The sequence below is a fragment of the Phycodurus eques genome, chromosome 17, assembly GCF_024500275.1.
Source record: "Phycodurus eques isolate BA_2022a chromosome 17, UOR_Pequ_1.1, whole genome shotgun sequence".
Taxonomy (NCBI): Eukaryota; Metazoa; Chordata; class Actinopteri; order Syngnathiformes; family Syngnathidae; genus Phycodurus; species Phycodurus eques.
Window position 1 is genome coordinate 11,787,257 of NC_084541.1, and position 18,158 is coordinate 11,805,414.

Below are 18,158 nucleotides of genomic sequence, written 5' to 3' on the forward strand. Positions count from 1 at the left end.
CAGACGTCTCTGTTTTTTGCCAATTGGGTAAAATTAGTTTTTAAAATTTGTGGTTCCAGGTTAACGGTAACCATTTTTATTTTGGGTATTCTAAATTGATTTAAATAAAGCAATTAAAATGTTAATTTGGAGGAAAACAATTATTAACTTTAAAGAAGTCTTTGATGTCATTCATTGCAAAACCAGACAACTCCATCCATCCATTTTCTGAGCCGCTTATCCTCACTAGGGTCGCGGGCGCACTGGAGCCTATCCCAGCTGTCATCGGGCAGGAGGCGGGGTACACCCTGAACTGGTTGCCAGCCAATCGCAGGGCACATACAAACAGACAACCATTCGCACTCACAGTCATGCCTACGGGCAATTTCGAGTCTCCAATTAATTCATGTTTTTGGGATGTGGGAGGAAACCGGAGTGCCCGGAGAAAACCCACGCAGATGACACAAGCTACAGTAAAATGGTTTGTCGGTTTCTGAAATTAAACTTCTTTTCGACACGTTTTACATTGTAGTTGTTTGGTTCCGCAGGGTTAGCAAATGCAACATCGAATGATGCCGTGATGGTGTGCTAGTGGTATGACTCTATTTTCACTTAAACGTCATCAAACTAGTTGCCTGAGCTGACTGCAGCTGAATTGCTTTAAGATGCAATTGATCGAATGAATTCCGAACAATCATTTAATCGCTGATTATTTTTAAAATGACGGGAGAACCTCGCCCCATCTTTGCTTGTGAATGACTGAACAATTCGGGGAAACTCCTTTTATACCCAATCATGGCACCCGTTCCCAATTAGCCTGTTCACCTGTGGGATGTTCCAAACAGGTGTTTGATGAGCATTCCTCAACTTTCTCAGTCTTTTTTGCCACCTGTCCCAGTTTTTTTGGAACATGTTGCAGCCATAAAATTCTAAGTTAATGATTATTTGTTAAAACAATAAAGTTGATCAGTTTGAACATTAAATATCTTGTCTTTGTAGTGTATTCAATTAAATATAGGTTGAACATGATTTTCAAATCATTGTATTCATGTATTCATTGTATTCTGTTTCACACAAAGTCCCAACTTCATTGGAATTGGGGTTGTCCAAACAACTGATGCATTCAATGCGGTGTGGTTTTTGCAGGTTCCCGCAGTACTAATTTGAAGTGGAAATTCCAAACAACTCAAGTGAATATCATAAAATTTTCTTTAGTCTTAAATTATTTTTGAGCAATGTGAACATGCAATAGTGCACTAAAACACATTTGTGCATGAAAAGTCCATAATTTCAACAATGAGAAGATAATGGATATTATCCCTGTAAAATTCAATAAAACAAGATATGAAAATGTCAGAGGGGCATGGAGGTTTAGTGGCTAGCTGGTCTGTCTCACAGTTCTTTGGTTCGGAGATTTTCTTTTCCTTCTGCTCCCTGTTCCTCTCACATTCTCAAAACATGTTAGGTTCATTGAAGACTCTTAACTTGTCCTTAGATTTGAATGTGAGTGTGACTGCTTGTTTATCTGCTGCATATGTGCCCAGGGGGTGTAACCCGCCTCTGGCCAAAATCCAGCTGGGATAGGTTGCAGTTTACCCGTGACCCTGATGAGGACAAGTCTTATGGAAAACAGATGGATGCATGGATGTTAGTTTTCAACATGCCGCTTTAGTGAATATGGAACAAACCCGCAATAATCAACAGCCAGAATTTCATCTCCATAACCTATGAATCGATTTGTGGGGTTGGTGTGCGACAACAAGACGGCAGCCCATTTCGCAAACAAATGCGTAAAACAGCCATCTGTGGTGTCACAAGTGGCAGCTGAAGCGAAGTCAGATTTGCTGCTTGCTCGCTGAGGGGCTGGCAAGTTTTAACCCGGGAGTACAATGAGAAGCCTAAAGCGGCAGCAGCTATTTATATAGACAATTCCTCTGCATATTTGTCACAGAAACCTCGAGAATACACAGCAGTGTAGATCGTGTGCTCTGTGCCTGTACAATATGCAAAGATGACAAACCAGCAAATATTAGATGTTCTTACTTAAACATGAGCCCGAATGGGAGTATATTGAAAACATAATAATGTGAGGAAACAAATGTAGTCATACTGTTCTGTTACAGTATTAGATTAAACTCAGTGAAACTACAATGTAACTAGTTCCCACGCAGATTATGTGAATTATTGATCGGCAACGATATGTCGATTAAAGGGTCGGTTTTTAGTTTAAAAACCAAAAAAAAAATCACTTTTCCATATTTGTTGAAACAGTCACGACTTAACAACAGTACATGGTAAATATGACCTGTGAAAAAAAAATCAGCCATCTCTGCCTCTGCTTTAGGGTGTCGGCTCTTAAGAGATACGAGGGTGACATCAGAGCGATTTCAGTATGTGGGATATAGACAATCAGAACAACAATGTATTTTTATGGCATGAATGTAGAATACAAATTAAGTAAATATCAATTAATAGACAAATTCATTTTACCAAAGAAATACCATGTTGAACATAAAATTACTTAACTTAAACAGTACAGAATGTTCTTATGCTAAAACTCCCCTTATTAAACCCAATTCATGCAGTGCCAGGAGAAGCCAGGAGAAGTGGCTGAGCTTGTTCGCAAGCAAGGATACAGAACACGGGGACAAATCATCAGTGAGGGTATCATCATGATCATCACCAGAACGATTAGCATTATTATGAAAAGTTGCATTTATTTACCATCACTCTTTTGTCGAGCTCTCCATCCTTCAGCATTGAGAAAACGACCAGAAAATGGAGAGGGCAGGTGGGTTGTTTGAGGATGGGCGGGGTGGAGAAAAGCAAACAAAAAAATAACAGATGTAACATTTTTCTGAAAAGTAAAAATGTCCAACCCTTCAATTTGAATTGCATCATACTGTATCAGACACAAAAACCTTTATAGCATACTCAAACAAAGGCAACTGTTATTGCAACTAATTTGAGTTTTTTTCAAGTTCTGATAAAGCGGGGTACAAATCGGGCCTAATTTGAAAATGTTTTCTCCCATTCGAGTGTTGGTGACGGCCCGGCGACGGCCCTGGCCCATTACACTCACTTACGCTCACTGACTGTCCAACAGCCATAATGTGTCCCAACCACATTACGCTGACATCCAAAAACTGACATATTAGAGCACATTAATGGGCAGAAAACATCGGCACCAGCAGACTTGTTTTTTTTTTTCAACCTGCAAGGAGCTTTTCTGCTTCAAACATGATAAAAAAAAATTTAAAGCACAGGGCTCATTATTACACAACTACAGTCCTCATAATCACACAAAGGTGAGTTAGATATTGAAGAATTTGTTTAGGTTTTTTTTTTTTTGCGGTCATCAAATATGTTAAAGTGACTCGTCCATGGTCTCTGGCACAAGAAAGGCTGCAGGACACAGCTAATCTATAGTACAGCAGTAACACTCATTTTCCATTGGCGGGACTCCAAATATGCGCGTAGTCATAAGCACAGTATTACTTTTATTGGATTTATTTCATACAGAGTAAAAAAAAAAACATGCTCTCCTTCAATGTAGTGTATTAGATGGAGCGGTGCGCACGTCTTACTGGTGATGACACATTTGCTATGCTCCATGATTTACAGCCAGCCTCAGACTTCAGTGAATCACACCTCTTAGGTGGTTGTGTGCACATTTCCAGGTTACGCAGAGTGGGTGTGTCAGAAGTCTGGACAGGAGAATGCGCTTAGCTAGAATGTGCACAAGCCAGACCCTTAAAAAAGGCGCATGTACGGGAGGATATGGGCCCAAAAGAGCAGGAATGTTCTTACTTCTTACATCGCAATTGTTTTTACTAATTATGTGGGAGGTTTCTCTCGTAAAAATAAAACGGGTTAAAATGTTAAAAATCAATTTGTGTACCCCACTTAAGCCTTGTTTATTAGTATGTTTTTTGTGTATAAAAACACTAGTGAGTCAACCTTGCTTGGACAAGAAAACAAAGAGCATTTGTGTAGTCATGCAAAAAGGTCAGAAATACAGTTGGAAGCCACATCTATGCAAAAAGTATGTGGTGTTTATGTAGTCAGGGGAGGGGGAGGTGCTGGATCATGGAGGCTTAGGGCCCCACAGGTTACAACCAGCGGAGGCCATAGACCATCAATCTGTGGGAAAGGCTGCACTCCATTACCCTGAGATCTAAGCTCATGGCTAAATTCACATTTCCACCAGGCAGAACGGTTTAGTTCGCATGTCAGTAAATACAGCTATAACTTGTCTTTGCCCTACAAGTGTAGACATTTGCTTTTGACTCAATTTCCTTGATCACTTATGGGGAAAATTAAGAACAAAAATTCTTATGCAAAGCCATTTTCATAATGCTACCAGGAAGAAGCTTTGCCATGGTGGTCATCTACATTGGATGGTCAACTCCACTTACCATAGCTGTTGTCATGTTGCACATCTTTATACAGCAAACTAGTTGCGAATGAAACAACACTACAACAGGATTACACAAGAGTTTAGAAGAAAAAAGTATATGAAAAGTAAAACCTTTACAGGATGGTACCAAACCCGGTTCAACACAGCTCTACTCGCTATTGCCACTTGAAGAGGTACTATTTCGAGCACTCGGTCAGTCGGGGTTCCAAGCGTGCCATGCTGATACCATATGGTTGACATAATCCACTGCCGGTAACTCATTGGGCAACGATGACTTTGGAGGATATACGTTTGTTTTACGGTTGTTCTTCTGTAGATAGTCCACTAGTTCAGAGTGAATAAACAGTCTGTGGTTACAGCCAAGTCCTGCACTCCATTTTGCCTCAATTGCTTCCAAATAATGAATTAAGAACCAATTCCGCACAATTTTAAATGATCAAATTATCAATTAATATGTCAGCCAATCCCTTGATTGTAGGTTGCCGATAGCTACATCAGCTAAACAAATTAAACAAAGAAAACCTCACCATACACAGGTGAAATGTACCGTACTATAATCTAACCACCACCCCAACAAAAGGTATGTTAGATATTTTGGGACCTGAATAAAAATGTGTACCGCATGGAACTCAACCGTAGCACTTGGTGGAAACGGGGCACGAGAGTGCTGTTATGAGTACAAGACCAACCTTCCACAGCCCTCTTGAAGAAAACCTTGCAGCTGCCGCATGTTACCACCCCATAGTGGCATCCGGAGGCCTCATCCGAACACACCAGACACACTTTGTGGGTCTGTCCGTTGGGTTTGGATTGACCCAATACTATAGAACTGTTGGACTCTGCTCCAATTCTGGGTGATGAGCTAGAAAGCAGAGAAGAAGAGAAGAAAAAATATATATATATTTATGTTGCATGAAAGTATGGAAATCAGATGTGTGACAAATTCAAGACATGGTTGTAGAGATGTTATGGCGTTGTTGCTAGGAATCATGGCACATGAGGTAAACGTGAACAGAAAACCAATAAACATCTTGACTGTGCTGCTGTACCTCATATTGATCTTTCATTTGTCTTTGACAAAGGCGCAGAAAAAGGTTCTATATCAAAGGTAAAACCATCAAACAGAAACCCAAACAGGAACTTGAAAATATCATCCAAGTGTCATGTCTCATTATTGAGTGGACCATAGAACAACCATTTCTCAACAGATTCAAACCCTTCAAAAATGCATTTCCTTACAGAACAAGTGAGCTTTTAATTCTACATCTTTTAAGTGAAACACTTCCAAAAGACATTCTTTTTCCGCAAGAACTTCAAAGGCGAAATCATATGAAAGAAGAGGAATGATTCATGGCGTTGGTGGGATTTCTACGCTGTAGCTTGGAAATCATGGCTAAAATGTATTCTGTAGTTTTACACCAAATGAGTTGTTCTGCTCATACCTAAAGTGCAGCCAAAGTGAACAAAGCATAAATGACTTTTTGATGAGAGAGAAAATGTTTCTTGCATGTGCCGGGGCTTTATTTCCTGATAATCAGTGCACCAGAGAGTCCCTCGTGCACCCCAAAAAACATACTAATATGAAACAATTCAACTAGAAATCAAACTTAAAATTTTAATCTCCTAGCGAGCAACAAGTTCAACCCAAGTGAACTTTACTACTAGGTAAACATAGGTTAGCCATATAGGCTAGGGTGTGTTTTGACTTCAACTTCAAAATCTTTGATTTCAACTTCAAAATGTGTCCTAGAAATGGAACGCCATTAAAAGTCAAAGATTCCCTGTAAATATAACTTAATTGCAAGAAAACAAGTCAAACCTGTAAGACAAACATTTCAATAGTTTGGTTAGAAATCGAGCAACAACTTGTATTTGCTAACAAATAAGTAAAACCAAATGTACAGTACCTTGTTCATGTCTTCCACTGGTTTGCGCTAAGGAAGGGTAATAATTGGGCAGAATTGTATTATTCCCCCCGAACAAAATTCAGCACAGGCCCAATTATTGGAATTATTTAAAGATTATGCTGAGTATATAACGTGTGGTGTGGGCTGCGTTAAGAGGGATTTTTCCCTCCCCAATCTGCTCAGTAACGAGTCGAGCCAACAACTGTAAATGTAAACCTGTTCAATATTTACAATCACAAATCCTTACGTGTGGTCAACACAGAGTTTGGCCAAACCACGGAGCGGACTCTGATTGTGACATGACACGGAAAAACAGCAAATTCGAAAGCGAAATGAAGTTCATACTGTTGGCGGACACAAATAGAAGAGCAAGTGGTTGTGTTGAGTGCTATATAACATAACCAAGTCATTCATGACTTAGGAGTGAATGACATGCAGAGGAGTTACCATCTCAATGTAGTTTCCTTATATTTCTTCTGCAACTATTTGTCCTTTTTTGTGTTTACCATCAGTCTGGATGCCCTGTGGCACCATGCTACCTCTCAAAGGTCAATCTTGGTACTACAGCGCACATCTGGTTTGGGCAGAGATATCGTTACGTGGGCTGTGCTGCACTGGTAATCCTGAATACACACCACATTTTAAGAAGAATATGAACACACGCAGATTTTTTTCTCTGTTATGTGTTGGGTCTTGGACATTTAAAAAATCGGCTAAGGTGTTAAAATCCATATGTGTGCTTAGCTAAACCTCCTGCATAGCCTCCCAAACAAGCACACAAGCTTCATTTGCCCCTATTCCTACTTTACTATAGTACGCGCAGAGAGTTCAGCATATGGGCACATACTCTGAAAGTATGTCACGTTCAAGGTATGCATGATGTCAATGTCAAACATTCATCGCTGTGTAGACTATGAAAGCAGTTTCTTCGCTCTATTGCGAATGTTCTGTATGTTGCGAAGCTTGATAATGATGTGGTATTTGATAATGATTATATTATGCAGGTACTCTCATACACCGCAAGTTGTCCTCAGTTGACTCTCATTTCATTATTCATGTACATAGTGGTAGTATTATAAATATTCAGTTACCCTCCCACACACGCACCCGGCCTAAATCAACACTGACCAGCTCCTTACGGTCACTTGGAAGGATGGCGCTGGCTTGTTAAACTGGACCGCGGTTAAACCGGGAACCTACATGTTGTACCTTGGAGGAGGCCCTGTTAAAAAGGTCAACAATGGCTTACTTAGCAGCCAACTAGCCCAGACCACTCTGAGCACACACAGGCAGGCACCGAAAGGGAAGGACGATTCAGATGCCAGGAATCTGACAATATACAGACGCTGTGAAGATGGTGTAAACAGATGATGAGGGGCGGGCCGTGGTGAGCAGGAAGCTCATCCCTGGAGCCTGGAACGAGGACAGTGACCCTTGTATAATGGAGATACAAAAAGCATGTCAAGTTAAACCGAATATGGAACAATCTTTTATTGATTTCATTACACTATAAGCGCTTTGGATGCAATCAGGAACACGGTGTTGCATTTTCGGGGTTCGAGCACAGACACATTTACTGGTATGGTATGAATAGACATGGTGTTTTTTTAACACCACACACTACTGCCCTGTAAGTGAGTGGTGACCAGTCCAAAGTGTACTCTGCCAGAAGTCAGCTGGGATTGGCTGCGGTTCACCATGACTTTGAACGGGATAGAAAACACAGGGTGTCCTATAAAGGTACTCACTCTTTGACCGGTCATTAGCCTACTTTCATTATACTGTATTTCATCATGATTTAGGTGTTCATTGACAATAGTCGAATAATCTAATGAGTTAAATTAAAGAAAATGAAATAACATTTTAGATACTTTAATGGCATAAAAGCAAACATTACTTTAAAGAAAATATCCAGTATACAGTATGAGTAATTGGCAGTAAAAAACTGAGGAATTTTTTTAGGACACGCTGTTGATGGATGGATGAGTTTCATCTCGTGAGTTAGATTAAGCCTTTTTTGTGGTTAGAAAATACAAGTTTTACATACTCTTTATTAGTGGTACAAAAATGTGTCATCGATTATTCAAAAATAATCAATTATCAAATTAATCGACAACTTTTTTTGATGATTGATTAATCGTTAGGAGACATTGTTGTACTTCCTCAGAATTTAAATATTCTCAGATTTCTGTTTCCTCCATAAAAGCAGACGGATTATCTTTTAGTTTGGAAACAAATGATCCAACATTTGTTCCTTTTTTCTGACATTATGGACCAAACCTCTAACCAAATCATGATTTATAATTATTTTAAGTTTGTGCATTTTTTGAGAAATTTTTATATGTCAATTAACAATTTCACACCCTGCATCCAGGAGTGTCTCAGGCGCCAAAGTGGACATTTGGAGCACATTTGGGAAAGGCAATAAAATCTACACCACATGAACTAAAGAGCACAAATTTTCAGGACTGAATTTTTCTCAAATCAAATTAATTTGTGTAAAAAAAATGAAGCAATTCCATCATCAGTTGTAGAAAGTATAGACACCTATGTGGGCTGCAGTCGTTTTGGGTCACCCTGTAATTACGTAATTCCAGAGAGTATACTTTGAAGGGTTTGATGCTGTCATTGTTATCGCTATGCATTTGCCTGGCAACCAGAAGTTAGCACGCAACCTCGCCCCAAATGTGGGAGTGTTGCGTGCATCGATTTCATTGTCTGTAGTCACCCTGGACTGGTCACCCACCAGGGCACACATTCATTCCAATGGACAATTTACAGTCTTCAATGAATCCAACACTCATGTGTAAACGAACAAAACCCACACAAGGGCCTGGAAAACATGCAAACACCACACAGGAGAGCCCGAGTCGAGTTTCGAACCCAGAACTTCTGCTGTGAGGCAGACCCGTTAACCACACCTACACTGTGCTCCCCCATTAACTCTTCTTTCCAGTGAAATTGTCGCATTTGAGGCATAACGGTCCAATGGCATTTATCTGCCTCTCAGGCAGACCTCGCAGAATTGAGACATTGTCCACAGAGCCGTTGCTGCTTTTTACATTCAGTTAATTAGATATGTGGCCACGCAATAGAAGGCTGCCTTGGCTTTTCAAACAGAACTGACCGAGGGCGGGATATTGTCCCAACTGTGCGTGATTATACACTGATGCATCAGCGCCATTGTCTGATGGCATGTATAAAATACTTGTGGGACAGGAGGCATTGTTTTCAACACAACAGAGTGCAAGAAGTGATTGTCGAGGGTGAAACTTCACTCCGTAGACATCCCCCATTCTGGCAGTGCCTTTTGATACTGCATGCTGTCATACTACATCCAAAGGGCAGAATATTGGCAGAACAACTCCCATCACTACTTTCCATGTTGGTGCCACTGGTACAGAACAGCAATGTGTAAAAAAATGGCTGATTTATCCCAGCTCAAACAGGCTGTGTCAACTGGTCTTCAACACGTATTAACCGGAATACTGAAGCCTCCATTTCCTGCCATCAAAAAGGAGATAGAGGATTTAATCCTACGAAGTATAATAAATATTATTGTAAGTCACTGTAACATTATGCAGAGTTGGGACATTAACACTTTGTAACACTTTGCTTAAATATACGAAAATGGGGGGGAAAAAACTTACTTAATAAATGATTTAATTAAAATGCACATAAAAGTAACAAAATGTGCCTCAATAAAGTGTAAAAACAAACATTTCCTAAAGATTAAATGCAAATGTATTGTGCTTAAATGTTAAATACAACTGAATTGAACGGTGCACTGATTCTACACGTATCACGGTGAGCTGGAGTCTATCCTAGCTGACTTTGAGCAACAGGCGTGGGGGTGATACACCCTGCACTTGTGGTACACACTGGGACAATCACATGGCCCCTACCCAACCTCTATCAGCATAAGCAGTACAAACAGCTAACAAATTAGCTTCAGTTAACTGGTGTTTATGTGATTGCTCGATGGGATTGTTGACACGAAGGACGCGTGGGAGTGGAGTGGTATTTGTGTAAATCCGCTGCATGCGCCACATACATGTGAATCTGTACATTAATTGATAAACATAGTTAGGCGGCCAGCAAAATGAAAATAAAATAAGAAATAGGGTGTTTAAAATGAAACAACGGCACACTTATTTAGTGTTATTTATGTATTTATTAATTTATTTTTAATTACTCAACTCCACACATGCTAAAATGACCACAAGGTGGTGTTGGATTACACAACTATGGAGCTCTGTCCTGGACTGTGCAAAAAACAACAACAACAAAAACACCCATTTAGTCATCCAAGGACGCTTCATGCCTCATTTGGAGCAGTCCATCAGTTAATTACTTAAAAAACAAACTGAAAATACAAACCTGCTGCAAAGAAGAGACAATCACACAAATTAAGTCAACCAAGTGGAGGAAAAACTCCCCAACTGGGATTTGCTCTGTGTGCAAACATGAATGTGAAGTTATACACATTTGACAGCAAATAACAAATATAACATACTGTACATGCTGGCAGAGTGGACCTTGTTTACCCTCGTTCTGCGTAAATGGAGAGGCTGTGGAAAGAAGACGTTTGGCACTTGGCCTTTGGAATGAAAGGTACTTGTTACAGTATAGTAAGTCGTACGCTCCCGTCATCAGTATACTTCGAAAAAATTAAGATGCCTGAAAAGACTGCAAATTGTTCCTAATGTCCAAAGTGTTCTCTGTCAATTGACTGTTTGTTGTCGTACTAGAGCGGCTCCAACTACCGGAGACAAATTCTTTGTGTGTTCTTCGGACATACTTGGCAAATAAAGATGATTCTGATTCTGATGCTGATGTCAACCCATATAAATGGGGTGGACAAAATACAGTGGAACCATGAAGTTCCAACACCCCAATGCATATTTTGTGAAAAATATATTAATTTATATCTTAATTTATTGTATGGTACTTAATAATGTTACTCACAATACAGTATATTAAGGAAAATTTACTTTTGATTGTTTGTATACACATAGTTGTGTCTCAGGAGTGCCTGACCACACAAGTGTGAAACTGAATTCCAAAATATTTTATTTTAATTTCTACCGATTCCTGAAAATGTGACTGTGAGCGAGCTGTCCTGAATTTTGTCAGATTGTGACGTCATAGTTGGGCAAAAATAAACAAAAAAAATGTGGAAAATGTCATTCTTGATCCTTAGGGTATTTTGACAAAAAGCATGTGATAGACAAAAATGAAAAAAATTAATACTGGAATATGTTTCCTTTCAAACATTGCATGTACAGTTAATGAAATATTTTTTTTATATCTTGACAGGTTGGACTTCAAATATAATCAATGCCAATGGGAACGTTTGTCTTGAAGGTCGACCAAATCAAAGTTCAACCAATGGGATTGTGGTTGAAAGAAAATGGATGCAATGGATTGGCCTTATAAGTAAGAAAGGAGGCCGTTATATTCAGGATACATGACGGGAAGTGAAAGCGATCATCGTGTTTCCTCTAGTCAATGACCTCTTTTCTGCACAGTACAACGCGCGCGCGTGTGTGTGTGTGTGTGCGTGTACGCGTTTGTTTGTGTGTGCATGTCCAAGGTCCCTGTATCTAATATGCAAATTCGTACTGCATGCAAACACATTTCACAGTTTTACTGTACTTTCCCCCCTTTTTTAAGCTCTTCCTGTCTTTCCCTTCTCTCACTTCCTCTTTGTGCATCACAACAGTCTCTGCGCTCTCCCCACCTCCTCCCCTCAACCCATCTGTCAACGTTACATAATATTAGCGCTCCCTCCTCCTGCTCCTTCTTTTCGCGTATAGGCTCTCAGGCAATCGGTGGTGGCTTGTATGGAGGAGGTCAGGCGATTCATGGGATTATCCAACTCACCTACCCGGAGACGAGCACACTCGGCTTGCTTGTTTTATACATGTATGTGTGTGCGTGTGTGTTTGTGTGTGTTTATAGATGCAAGGTTGAGTTGAGTTGAGAATTATTGACATAAAGCTACCCTTGTTTCAGAGGGCCATCATGTGATCGTATGATACTTCCAACACGCCTCCCCCCACCTGACCGTTCCTCTCATCCAAGTAGCCAACGCTGTCACTTCAATCATCATCCACGTCATCTAGCTTTTTCTCCTTTTGTCATGCCGTGATGCGAAACCTTCGGAATTATTCGGAAGCACTCACCCAGAGTAGCGGGTCCCTTGTTACATGTATTACAGATATGCAGGCTCATTAAAGTAACAATATGTGGTAATGCTGGTTCAAATTAACCTCAGTGGCTTTGTAATAAGGAGAATGGCGTCCAATGGCTAGTTGCTATGACAACCCTCGGAGAGACGTGATGATCACACAAACGTTTTTGTGGATTTCTAAATGCCAGTCTAAAGGGATCACTTGTTCGGATATCAATATTACAGGCCTATCTTAGCGTTTTCATTGAAACTTGAACATGTGGATTATTAGCTTCTTATCTACTGCTGTAGTCTTTTGACATGCTTAGATCTTAGCATACCAACTTTTGGAATGATAGCATTTTATCTAATTTAGTAGGTATCTGATATAATATATGATATAATTTTATCTACCACAACAGGATTTTGACATGCTTGATGTTATCACACCAACTGGTGACATGTTAGCATTTGATATACTGCCATACGCTTCTGACATGCTCGATATTAGCATAAATACTGGTACTGTTCCCCAGCCAGCATTGTATCCACTTTGATAGGCTTTTGACATGCTCGATAATAATATATAATGATAAAAATGCATACCACTTATAGAGTATAGCGCTTTTCAAGGCACTCAAAGATGCTTTACAATTGCACCCATTATTCATTACTCCAAAGTCACACCCTAGTGATGGCATGTTAGCTATTTATTTCATTAGGCGCTTGTCATGCTAGATTTCAGCATACCAACAATTGGCCTGTTAAGCACTTCATACATGGCATCAGGCTTCCGACATGTTATAGTTAGCATACATATTGTTGGCAATTCAGCGTCTTATCTAAAAAATGCCTCCATGGAGTCGGAAAAAAAGGGAACGACCGAAGTGAAAACATCAAGTGTTTTAAAATTGCGAGGGAACGATCCCAAGGCAATAACCCAATATCTCAAATCGGATATTGAGGACATTGTGGTTAACAATCATGTCCCTAGAGAAAAAGAAAAGAACGATAATAATGATGCAAGTTCAAAGATGAATACAACAAATCTATGATACAATATTAGAACTGCATATAGGATTGAACTACTTTATTAGAGTTGATTTCAATCACGTGGCATCAACAACACATTAAAAAAAAGACTTTATATGAATAACTTACTTAAAATAGAATGAAAAGGTTTGACTCGAGAGCAGAGCTTCTGCTGTTCATAGAGTATACTGTACATCTTTGACAGATACTTTTTAGGGCAACTTGAAGCCACATGATTTAAACCCCTGCAGTGTTTTGAAATGTAAAAATCCTGCAAAATCCTCTCGGACCCTCCGCACCCAGGTCACCAGCTCTTCCAGCTCCTTCCCTCAGGTAGGCGCTACCGATCAATGCAAACTGGAACTAGTAGACATTCCAACAGCTTCTTCCCTCTTGCGATCGACTTCTTAAACACCTGACCTACAATTCCATTACAACATGCTGGCAATCTTTTGACTTGAGTTCGTTGTCACATTTCTGTGGGGCCAATTATGTATTACTCGTGCACTCACTGTAGTTGTCTCGATACGCTGCACTATTTGCATATACTGGCCACTCATGCCAGAGTAGCATCTGCTCCATTTGCACACTGATTGAGGAGCATCTGTAACAGTTGCACAACCAACATTGTCCCAGATTATCGCACTACTCGTCACTTTAAACCGCATACACTCCTTGAAGTCTCAGCGCCCTTTGCACAATGGTCATTGCACCGGACTATTGCAATATTAGTCATTCAAACTGCTCTAAGTGCTAGAGGACTCTGCATCTTTTTGCACAACTGTCAATAAATAAATAAATAAATAAATAAATAAATAAATAAATAATGTACCGGCATTACCAGATAACTAGCAACCCTTTACTGCTCAGTTTTTTTTTTGTCATTGTCTTTCTGTCTCCAAAGGGTTCTGTAAATTGACTGTCTGTTGTCGTACTAGAGCGGCTCCAACTACCGGAGACAAATTCCTTGTGTGTTTTTTGGACATAGTTGGCAAATAAAGATGATTCTGCTTCTGATGTAAAGGTTTATAGAAAACTCGACCACATGATGTAGGAAGATCACTGAAGACTAAACCCTTAATTTTAGAATGTTTTTTTAATTCAATAAAAGCATCTGATTTCAGTTAAATTTCACTTGCTTTACATGCAATTTCATTAGGAATCACATATTTCATTTCATCTATAGGAACTGGATGGATGAGTGTATATATTTTTGGAGGCTCTGTATGTCCAGAGGAAGTAAGTAGGAACATTTCTTTAGTAAGTATGATATACAGTATGACGAACAAACAGCTAAAAACCCAAACATGTTATTAGAAAAGTGGTCATGTGACACTTGGGGTGTACGGTGTAAATGGTCGATCGATTTGCACTCTACCACCAATCGCGATAACGCTCGGTAATGACGTCGTCATATCTGCCTCGTTGTGATATTCGCTTCAGGCAAGTCTGAGCACAGTCAATTTACAGAACACTTTGGAGACAGAAAGACATTGACAAAAAAAAAACAGATGACAGCTTGGGGAACCAAAAAGATACACTTGTAACAAGTAAACACTGGAAACAACAGAAGAATCTGTGCTTAGGTGGTACAGTACAATTTTAGCAGAAGTCTGTGTGGAACGCTGTTACAACCCCGTTGCTACTCATAGTAATCAACTTTGAGTGGCAAATAAGCAGTTCACTGTAGCTGTAACCACGCCAAAATACTGTCGTCGGGTTACTCTAACTCTTACAATCACAAATCTAACATCAGCCGTATTAGCTGCACAAAGTGTGCGAGCATTTACTGCGATTGTTTCGCCAAACGAGAACTAGAAACAAAATCAAAACCAGTGGAATCCAATACAAAATTTCAGGGGAACATCACTAAATCTAAACCTTGTGTTGTCACAGTGTAAATCCAGCGGTAAAAAACCCAAAATGTTAATCATTGTTGTGGAGCCAGCGGCCTAAGAAACAACCGACTTTCCCGTCAGCACAGGCCACACCACGAAGCGACCGGCACCCGGCACCATCGATGTTACGCCTGCGCTTTGGTGTGCACTGCACTTAATCCTTCTTTATCATAAACATCATGATCATCACGGATTCGGTCCCTATTCCCCGCAAATAACTAGGGTTAACTGTATATGTAAACATAATTGTACATGTTGGTTGATTTCTTCTGACACTCGAAATTGTGTGTGTATGTGTGCATGCATGTGTGTAGCAGAGAACCTTCCCTTGCTCCCTACAGATCCAATTTGTTGCTGACACATTGTGTCTTATAAATTAGATGGATGGCCAAGGCCTGAGGCGCGCAGCATCCATTTCCCCTAGTGTCCTTATTAGCTTTCATTTAGTTTTCACTTAGCAGCCTCCCTGCGCAGGCACGCTCATATGTTACCTACATACAAATGGTAAATTCCTGTTTTTTTAATCTAATTTTTAATATCAGCAATAATGTTCCAGCATTATAATTATAAAAGAAAACTGTTGCTATGTCATTTGTTGTTTTTGTATTATGTATTTGTGAATGTCATCTACTCAAAGCGTTTGTGTTGGGTGATATGCCCATGAGCCACGTATGTCCCCCCGCGAAGCCAAAACAGCAACACCAAAAAGCATTTAGTCTCTAATACAAATTAAAGTGTAGAGTCCTACTGCAGGCCTCCCAACATCAGTAGCTGAGTACCCGAACTGCCTCTGGCCACTACTTGTGGAAAAACTATAATCCTATTGACAACCCCAATTCCAATGAAGTTGGGACATTGTGTTAAACAGAATAAAATTACATAAAAACAGAATACAATGATTTGCAAATCATGTTCAACCTACATTTAATTTAATACACTACAAAGACAAGATATTTAATGTTCAAACTGATCAACTTTATTGTTTTTAGCAAATAATCATTAACTTAGAATTTTATGGCTGCAACATATTCCAAAAAAGCTGGGACAGGTGGCAAAAAAGACTGAGAAAGTTAAGGAATGCTCATCAAACACCTGTTTTGAACATCCCACAGGTGAAGAGGCTAATTGGGAACAGGTGTGTACCATGATTGGGTATAAAAGGAGCTTCCCTCAATTGCTCAGTCATTCACAAGCAAAGATGGGGCGAGGTTCACGCACTTTGTGAACAAGTGCGTGAGAAAATAGTCGAACAGTTTAAGGACAATGTTCCTCAACGTACAATTGCAAGGAATTTAGGGATTTCATCATCTACGGTCCATAATATCATCAAAAGGTGGAGAAATCACCGCATGTAACCGGCAAGGCCGAAAACCAACATTGAATGTCCGTGACCTTCGATCCCTCAGGCGGCACTGTATCAAAAACCGACATCAATGTGTAAAGGATATCACCACATGGGCTCAGGTACACTTCAGAAAACCAATGTCAGTAAATACAGTTCGGCGCTACATCCGTAAGTACAACTTGAAACTCTACTATGCAAAGTAAAAGCCATTTATCAACAACACCCAGAAACACCCCGGGCTTCTCTGTGCCCGAGCTCATCTAAGATGGACTGATGCAAAGTTTGGAAATTGTGCATGTCGTGTCCTCCGGGCCAAAGAGGAAAAGAACCATCCGGACTGTTATGGATGCAAAGTTCAAAAGCCAGCATCTGTGATGGTATGGGACTGTATTAGTGCCAATGGGATTGGGTAACTTACACATCTGTAAAGGCACCATTAATGCTGAGTGGTACATAGAGGTTTTGGAGAAACACATGCTGCCATCCAAGCAACGTCTTTTTCAAGGACGCCCCTGCTTATTTCAGCAAGACAATGCCAAACCACATTCTGCACGTGTTACAACAGCGTGGCTTCGTAGTAAAAGAGTGCAGGTACTAGACTGGCCTTCCTGCAGTCCAGACCTGTCTCCCATTGAAAATGTGTGGCGCAATATGAAGCGTAAAATACGACAACGGAGACCCCGGACTGTTGAACAGCTGAAGCTGCACATCAAGCAAGAATGCGAAAGAATTCCACCTACAAAGCGTCAGCAATTAGTGTCCTCAGTTCCCAAACGTTTATTGAATGTTGTTAAAAGAAAAAGTGATGTAACACAGTGGTAAACATGACCCTGCCCCAGCTTTTTGGGAACGTGTTGCAGCCATAAAATTCTAAGTTAATGATTATTTGCTAAAAACAATAAAGTTTATTCGTTTGAACATTAAATACCTTGTCTTTGTAGTGTATTTAATTAAATATAGGTCGAATAGGTGTGTGTGTGTGTAACAACCATTCGCACTCACATTCACACCTACGGGCAATTTTAGAGTCTCCAATTCATGCATGTTTTTGGGATGTGTGAGGAAACCGGAGTGCCCGGAGAAAACCCACGCAGGCAGGGGGAGAACATGCAAACTCCACACAGGCGGGGCCGGGGATTGAAACCCGGTCCTCAGAACTGTGAGGCTGACGCTCTAACCAGTCGTCCACTTGTCACCTCACATTAAGCAAATGAATGTAAATCATGCATAACTGGCTACCTGACAAGCGACGCACACGAACCAAAGGGGGAGTGGAAGGGAGCGCTGACTTTTATTGCACTATAAGATTTTAACATAGCGGCGAGTAAAGGCAGGCGCCGCAAAGGAGTAGGATGTCAGTGTAAACAGCAGGACGTGACAATGGATATATGCAACCTCTATG

General features: G+C 40.2%; 1 protein-coding gene across 3 annotated transcripts in view; it reads right to left on the reverse strand.

The window, feature by feature from the left end:
* Positions 1 to 18,158, reverse strand: part of LOC133415863 (glucocorticoid receptor-like) — a 60,117-nt gene that overhangs the window by 13,504 nt on the left and 28,455 nt on the right. For 2 of the 3 annotated variants that reach the window (XM_061702376.1, XM_061702375.1), the window contains exons 3-4: positions 5,089 to 5,261; positions 2,704 to 2,730 (exon numbers count right to left, since the gene is read on the reverse strand). In XM_061702376.1, coding sequence (XP_061558360.1) covers positions 2,704 to 2,730; positions 5,089 to 5,261 — 200 coding nt within the window. The remainder of the gene's footprint in view (positions 1 to 2,703; positions 2,731 to 5,088; positions 5,262 to 18,158) is intronic. The other variant, XM_061702377.1, reaches the window with a different exon arrangement.